The sequence below is a fragment of the Lichenostomus cassidix genome, chromosome Z (assembly GCF_008360975.1).
Source record: "Lichenostomus cassidix isolate B80296 chromosome Z, HeHo_3.0, whole genome shotgun sequence".
Classification (NCBI taxonomy): Eukaryota; Metazoa; Chordata; class Aves; order Passeriformes; family Meliphagidae; genus Lichenostomus; species Lichenostomus cassidix.
In genome coordinates this window covers 52,721,578-52,729,929 of record NC_139511.1, presented here as the reverse complement: position 1 = coordinate 52,729,929, position 8,352 = coordinate 52,721,578, and the positions used below count along the sequence as shown (strand labels likewise).

Here is an 8,352-nt window from a genome sequence, read left to right as displayed (position 1 = left end):
TGGTGCTAGCATGGATAACAGGAAAGAGCAGGGCAGATGCAGGAAAATGGATACAAGCCTGAAGTTAGAAGCATCAAGTTTGTAAGAGCCAAGGTAAAATGCAGTGACAGAAAAGTGGTAATCCACAAGGTCCTGAGTAGCAATATTCCTTTCACCATTAAAACCACTTACCCAACAAACTGAGAATGAAAAACACAAGGGAAGACTTTTACCACTATTATTAAATTTCCTCATACATGTGTTTCATGAGTAGCTATTCACACGCAGATATTTGCTGACACAGACAGGTAGCTGTTAGTCTGCTGTGAGCAGGTCAGGTAGGTGGGGCATACTCAGACTTGTTACATGGCTGGTATAAAGAATTAGCTTGGGACTCCCTCATTTTGCAAACATGAAGATTTCTGCATGTCCAAGTTTTCTTAATTTCTGCATTAAAGAGCTAGCAAACAATTGCACAGGAAATATCAATCTGTAAAATGTTTCAGTTTTTGGAATTTTTATACATTTTCCAAGTACATCTTCTTGGATTCAGGCTCTGACTGTCCTGGCAAATGATGAAACAACAACTTTCATGTATTGCAGTGAGAAATGCATTTATTTCATACATGGGTTCATAATTAACTTTAAAAAGACAGCTAGCACTATCATATCTAACAAAACTTCTTTATCCCCTTGGAAGTACTGCTGTGTGTGTTACTAGGTGCATGCTCCATCTGAAGGAGTAGATTTTCTTCCAGGCTCAGGGTGATTATGTGTCTGAGCAGTAACTACAATTACTGATGATGTGAAGGAGAGCTGTGCACATAGCATTCACCAGTGAAGACTAGCTATCCCTTCCTGGCATGCCTCTTCCTCTCTCTATCCCCTGATGCTGTATTTGTAATTTCTGGAAAGTGTGAAACAGGAGATTAGCTGTGCTTCACGAACTCTGGCAGCTCCATTCCTGTGCACAGGGTGAGCACTCCTGCCTTCTCCAGGGCAAAGGCTGGGTGAGCAGCATCGGTGAATTTGTGCCTGATGGCAAAGAGCACCAGTCCTCTCTCTGCATTGAAGAACAATAGCCTGCCACTACTGTAATCCAACAGGATGCCAATCCTGGCCAGGTGTTCTGTCACATGGACATCACTCATCACACCGGTGTGAAGAAATCTGTAAAGAAAGCTGCAGGAAAACAGAAACCAGAATACAGTGAGCCTGCCCATTGCAATTTACCAGAAATAACCTGCAGCTTAATTCCAATCTATTAACAGGTGGCTGCACACAGCAGCCTGTCACGTGGAAGCAGCATTTTGCTCAGTACATAGGCAAAGCAAATGAGGCATCACTTCAAGCCCTGCCTGGCATCCTGACAAGCCTTTTCACTTGGCATCATTGGACTCTTAGAAAAAAAAAGCCTCTTGGCTGTTGCATTTAGCTAGTTATGTTCATACAGCTATATGATTTCACACTGAAAAAAGCACACTTGTTTAGATCAAGAGCACCTTTACACCATAGCAGTGTGGTGTCTTATAAATCTCCAAGCAGCCTGGCACTGGCCTGCTACCACAGACTACCCCAGCACCCTGCAGTCTTCCGACAGTGGCAGCTGAGTGCTACTGCTGTGAAGAACAAGGCAGGAGAAAACATTCCCTATCAAGGCTTGACATCTCCTGCAGATGGAAAGAGGTTCTAAAAAGGCTGCGTTTATGGAAATAAATACACTTGCTGGGGTTTAGTGAAGCAAATCAGGATATGAGCAGCAACAAACTAGTTCTTTCAGTTTTATTCACTGTCTGGGTGAAGGGTGTTACAATTGTCTGAGATCAATTTTGCTTTTTAAGGTGCATTATAAAGCTTTTAAACTAAGAGGAGGTCTAAAGATCTTATGTAGATGTCCTTCTCTTGTTATTCAAATTTGCATAAAGAAAGCAGAAGAATCCTTTCTGGTCTCATGATTCTTGTGGCTGGCCAGCTCTATGGTCATGAAGGACAAGTAACTTCACAAGCAGGCAGACTGACTCCTCTTTACCTGGTTTGTGTAGGACAGCACCGCATGCACCAGGAGGTTTCACTCAGCCCCAGGACACTGCTCTGTGTTATTTCTTCATAGCAAATCCCAATCCTGTAGCTTCTGCAGGCAGAGACAACAATTTCCCAGTAATGACATCCTTGAGCAGGCAGCAGTTCACCCAGGACTGAAGGAAACCTGTTTGTGGAAGAGGCATACAGTAAAGAGAGTGCGGTGGTAGATGAACCATATTGTGATATTTCTTTCAGTCATATCACGAAGCATCATGTAAAATTACTAATGAATTACACTCTGTTGTTCCAACTGCAGGGTTTTATCAAAGGTTTAACTGAGAATCTTTTCATCTCTGCACTGAGATGGACTTATCTAAAAGACCTCAGATTTAGAAGGCTTGTTCAGCTAGAAAGTCTGGCTGTTTTAAGTAGACATAGTCACAAACATCTTGTGTACATTCAGTGGGAATAGCAAGAAAAAGTGCTTAAACCAGCCTTCTAAAAGCCATGGCACAAGTTATAAAAGTGGGCCTGTGCTTGTCCTGGAACTGATAAGAATATGTCAACACCCCTGTCATGTTCTTTGTGGATAGAGCTAGCCTGGTACAACCATGTTAACATATCCCAGGAGCACTTCCTAGTTCTCCAAAGCCACAAATACTCTGGAAAACATTACCAGTAATGCCCTCAGGAGAGAAGCAAACTATGGAAGATGGATTACTTCTATCCACAATATATTAAAAACTAAGCCCACAAATCTGACCTTCTCAGGGCAGCAAAAAATTGCTTTGAGACTCTGATGGATTAAGCAGTGACCATGGGCTGAAAAAAATCAAGAAGTCCAAGTAGATACCACTGCCTTTGACTTCCTGGCAATTCCTTAATCTGACACTGAATTCTTCCCAGCACCTACATCAATCCTACCACTGAATTTATTGAGAGGTTGCAGTGTTTGAAAAGGGGGTTCAACTGCACAAAGTCCAGGGGCTGCATGACCAAAATTACTCAGTTCTTCTACAAAATAAGTGTAATGTGAAAGATGTCTATAGGCAAAAAATAGAAGTGAGGGATCCATCCTGAACCCCACAAGGCGGTTGTGCTCATCATACTGCTACTCACCCAGTGAGTTTGGTTTTCTCGGGAAGGTGGATCACTGTTGCATTAGAGGAGATTTGTAAAGCAGGATGGGCTGTGTCACTCAGCAGGCGAAATCGAGTTCCTGATACAATTCATGATAAAGAAACACCAGATCTGAGAGGCTGGCTACATTAACATGAGATGAATCATAAAATGTTAAGTAACAATTACTGCCACTTTAGCTGGACAGAGTTGCGTCGGCTGGCAGGTGGGGGTGACAGAATATTGGGTGCAAATGCAAGGACATCAGTCTAATATTCAGAAATGCAGCTAGGTGATAAAGAGGTCTTTAAGAAGGTTGAATAATTTTCAACCAATTGCTTTTTTCAAAGTAGCAAATTTGAATTTTGAGGCTGATTTGGAAGAACCATACATAATTTAACACTATTTATCTGCAAATCTCGGCGTTTGAATCATCCATTACATTTTAAAACTGCTTTGCATGCCTTCTCATCACTCAAACTCCATTAGGTTTTAATTGTGAGAGGTTTTCTTTAAGGTCATGATGACTTTTATCTGATTGTGCTCTGTCAGACTCAAGCAAACTGAGATCCCTGAAGAATACTTAATCACTTTGTATCTCTGACAGAATTCAACATTTTTGCTTGAGGTCACACCAGTTTTACATAGGACATAAATATACAAACTTCAACTGAAGTAGTCCTGATTAAGCCAATTTTAAGCAGAAAAAAAATGAGTTAATGAGATAAAAACTTCAATAACTTGGTAACAACCATATTGGGAACTTCAGGTATAATTTCCAAAGAAAAATGTTTGGCTACTTTGCCCTCCCATCCCATTGTTTTGACACCAGGAAATTATGATCTACCTTTAGTTGAGATGAGAGCTGCTTCACTTTGTTCACTTGTCCCAAATGGGTTGACAGCCCTCAAATAGAAGAAATAGTTCACATTGGGCTCCAGGGATACTTTCAGTTCAGGTTTCTTAACACCAGCAAAAGATCTGCAAATGTTGAAGGTACATTAAATGTATGCAGGTATCCAAACTAGGGAAGACTATTTTATGACAACAGCTAAGTCCCTTAACAGTATTGTTTACTACTGAAACAACAGAGACCATACAGAAACTCCAAATGAGAAAAGCAAATACTGGTTTCACAAACAACTGGCTTATGTATGAGCTTTAGTATTTCACTTGAGGGATTGTCTTCACTTTTTCTGACAAAATTTCAGGCCTTTGTTCCCGTACCACCTTATCACCCAGTGCATTCATTTGCTGTAATGATCACTTTATGTTCATTTTGCAGCATAATTCATCACATAAAATTTAAGATGCACAGAGTCAAACCCTCATATGCCTCCTGTGAAAAGTCTGCTTTTTTTACAAAATGAGTAAGTTCTCCAGAAAAAAACCCCACCTTTTAATTAATTCAGTTGTATGACACGGAATATACTTGTGTTTTTACTGTCTGGGCACATGCTACAAGTCCAAGACAACTTTTACCCTTATCTGATGTAGCACAGGAATCATGCTCTTCATTACAGAATCATCACAAAATGGTAATTCACTTGTTATTCACTCCACATTCACAAATCCTTCAACAGCTAAGCCTGTGCTCTGTCGTGGTGCTGTGCTCTCTAAATGGACATTTTTGCAGGAGGCAGAGTGGAGGAGCTGCCTTCACACAGTGCCCTGCTTTGACTGTGCTCCCCAGCACAGTGCCTCAAAAACTCCAGCCCTCACATCCTCTACCCCTGGTACTTGACATGCTGCTGGAAAGCAGGAAGCTTGTGAAAGTACCAGTGAAAGGATTTTGGATGGCTAGAAAGATGGCATTTTCTATATTGTCAGCAGTAAGAAAGGTTGGCTTAACAAATTCTCATACACTGGATCTTGATCTTACTCATTTTTTGCCTCAATTGGTAACAGCAAAGCCAGACAATATAGATGCTCTGCATTGTATGCCTGCAGGTAAATACTGATTATCTGTATAAAGTAGATAATTACCTCCCAGAAATGCTTTTAGGAATCTACAAGGCAAGTATTTAAATTCAAGAACAGGAGACCTGCCTTTGGAGAGTGAGCAAGACACTTCTCCTTCCACCTCAGGTTTCAGAGTGGAGCCCACGATGGTCTCCCGCCTGCAAGCAATGCCTCTGTGAGAAGCTAGACTAAACAAATTACCTTTTCCAGCACAAATCGCTGTGGCCGCAGAGGAGGCAAGGCAGGCGAGTCAGCAGTCAGATCAGATCGTTGCTATTCATTTGGGGTGACTGTTTTTACGCCTATATCCCACCAGAGAGCAGTACAAACTGAAGAATAATCAGTGCTCATCCATCGGGATTTTTCACATGCCTGCTTCTGCTGCATTTATCGCGTCAAGGTAAAATCTCACAGCTCTTCACACACCAAATTCCTGCTTACACCACACAGATCTCTTTCTAGGAGGATGGCATCTTGGGACAAGACTGGTGAACCAGCCTTATTACTCTGTAACAGGTATTTTGCACTGACAGTTGTCATTAAAAGTCATTCAAGAACATTGAGAAATGCATCGGGTGCTTCTGTGATCTATTCTTTTAATTTAAAAGAATTTCAGAGAGTCTGGGGCTCCAGTGTGATCACCACAGGACTACTTTCAGGGAATGTGTTACATTAATGCTGAAACTGATGCAGTAAAGTGTTTGCAAACATGATAGAAATTGTATGGTCTGCTTCACCCCCATGACACTCACAAAGGCCCTGACCACTAGACCACTTCAGCAAGGCACTGACAGTACAGCAGGCTAGTCATTTCTTACTGCAAGGTTTAGAGAAGAGATACAACCTGATGAACTGCCTGATGAGAACCTGAGCTCTTTAGTCTTGAGTACAAGGGACAAGAGAAAAAAGGATGAATTGAAGAAAACGACAAGATCGGAACTGAGAAAGAAGGCAAATATGAAAGAAGTGAGGGAATGGAGAAACAGCATAGAAGCAGAGGTAGGGGAAAAGAAGTAGGCACCTAAGCTTTGCAGAAATCTGCCCATGCTTCCTAGGCAAGACTTACCCAACCCGTTCCTTAAATGCAGCACACTGACATCTTTGATGTGAATCTGAAGCATAGACCACCAAGGAGGAGCTCTGAGCAAACAGAAGTGAGATGAAGGGAGGATATGCTAAGATACTCCTTGCAAGCTGTCTGTGGCAATATGTAGATCAGCATGCCTTTAAGCACAGTGATGCCCTGTATATGGCTCCTGCTTCTGTCTTCTGGAAAACATCATGTAAGTCAGTATCCTTCCAAAGAAATTAGGGGATCTTCTTTCTCACTATGTACTATTGATCAGACTATTAATTAATAAAACACAAAATAATTTCTAAATTCAATTAGACAGTTACATTATGGTGTAATGAGTAGACATGGGTATTCATATTCTGGACTCTGGATCCCAGAGATATCACATAGGTATTTAGAGAACATTTTTGGCCCAGTCATTTGAAGAATAGGGTCAGCCATTAAGGTTCAGACTTAAGTCTCTTACAAATATGAAATTCTCCAAATCAGAATTTGGGTGCGTGTTTCAATCAGAGAGCAATAGCATGCTGCTTTTCAGTTGTAATAGTGAAACAGAAAAATCTCGACTTTAAGCAGATCTGGGCTGTAAAACGGTGATCAGATTTTCGAATAGCATTCTCTGCTTGGTAATCTATTTCAGCCAGCTTTAAGCTGCCTAAGAATAAGACCCCATCAATTTTAGCTACGATTAAGGCTTAAAAACAGTCCTGCTGCTGCCAACTAACGAAACAGAATATGCTGACAGGAAAGAATTTCATTTGCTACATTCTGAGCCAGATCCAAGCACAAAAGAAGCTGCATGCAAAGAAGAAATAGGTCTTGCTATCTATTGGCTCTCCTGTCTAGAGGGTAGGGTGAAGGGGTGAGTTGAATACCGAGGGCTCCTCAGCAATCACTGTAGTTTGTCATGCTTTAGATTTACTCTGCAAAAGCAAGGATGAGGAGAAGGTATGATTAGTGCTCAGCTTACAGCAAACAGGTTATGTGTAGGAGAAGGCGAGGAAAAATGCATCCTGACTGTGTTGGTGGAAGGCTGTTTCATTTCTGATTTCTTCCAACAAGCATTGCAGATAAATCTTCCTCAAGCTCACCTTAAGTAGTGAACTGTAATTTTGAAAGAAAGAGAAATCCACCTACAACATTTCTAATGTCACATAGCTTCTATTTTACATACACCTGCCCACTTTAGAGATGATTGGAAATGTAATAATGTTGTTATCAAAGTGTGAGGCATCCTGGTCTTTAGCTTAAATGTTATCTTATTTGCACTGTCCTCTCAACTTCTTGGTATTGCGATACAAAAATTAGTGCACAAAAACACAAGAAGCATTTGAAGTTAAATATTTTAAGTATCTCCTCTCAATCTCTCTCATTGTAAGAGGAATCTGTAAGTCTGAAATTCGAATCTCCAAATATCAGGTACATGATATTTAAAGCAGAACAAAAAGGAGTTGCATGTTTCTTCACCTTTAACTTGCCAAGGAATATTATAGTAGCAGTTGTCTGCTAAATCTGTGATTTCTCTGGCTTTAGGGAAATGTGATGTTGTGTTTTCATGCACGTTTCTCTCATCAGCATCCTCATTTATTTAAAGAAAACAACATCTAGGGGATATTTTTTAATATTGCCTGAACCCAGCAAATGATATGCCTTGCAATGATTCACAACACCCTCTGTGCTATAATTGTCATTTCCACCCCCAAGATCCCACTGAAACAGTACCTCCAGAGCTGTGCTGCTATCACTGATACAGAGTTAGGACTGAAAGTATGCAAGCTTCTCAAGATACATGTGGAAGCACACAGAAAGGGCGCACCATGAGTGGAAAAAAGCTCTTGAAGCTAAAAATAAAGAGCAAATAGCTCTGAGTTTGCTCCCAGCTGTGTCACATGCTTCCTCTCCTCTCCTCTCCTCTCTCTCCTCTCCTCTCCTCTCCTCTCCTCTCCTCTCCTCTCCTCTCCTCTCCTCTCCTCTCCTCTCCTCTCCCTCTCCTCTCCTCTCCTCTCCTCTCCTCTCCTCTCCTCTCCTCTCCTCTCCTCTCCTCTCCTCTCCTCTCCCAGCTCTGGCTGTTTTTGGGGTTAGGTGACCAAAACACCCCCTGCTTGCTCCTATCTGCGATGGCAGAGCTAGAGGGAAGGAAGGTTCTGTGTTTCCCACAGCCTGCTTCCTGAGCTAGCAGGACAATTGTGTGGGCA

At 41.5% G+C, this 8,352-nt stretch overlaps 1 protein-coding gene across 1 annotated transcript in view; it reads right to left on the bottom strand.

Moving 5' to 3' along the window:
• Positions 1-567: 567 nt before the first annotated feature.
• CMYA5 (cardiomyopathy associated 5) overlaps positions 568-8,352 on the bottom strand; it is a 29,392-nt gene continuing 21,607 nt past the window's right edge. Inside the window, exons 9-12 of the mRNA XM_085043372.1 lie at positions 3,968-4,101; positions 3,121-3,220; positions 2,009-2,185; positions 568-1,161 (exon numbers count right to left, since the gene is read on the bottom strand). Coding sequence (XP_084899498.1) covers positions 909-1,161; positions 2,009-2,185; positions 3,121-3,220; positions 3,968-4,101 — 664 coding nt within the window. The 3' untranslated portion in view covers positions 568-908. The remainder of the gene's footprint in view (positions 1,162-2,008; positions 2,186-3,120; positions 3,221-3,967; positions 4,102-8,352) is intronic.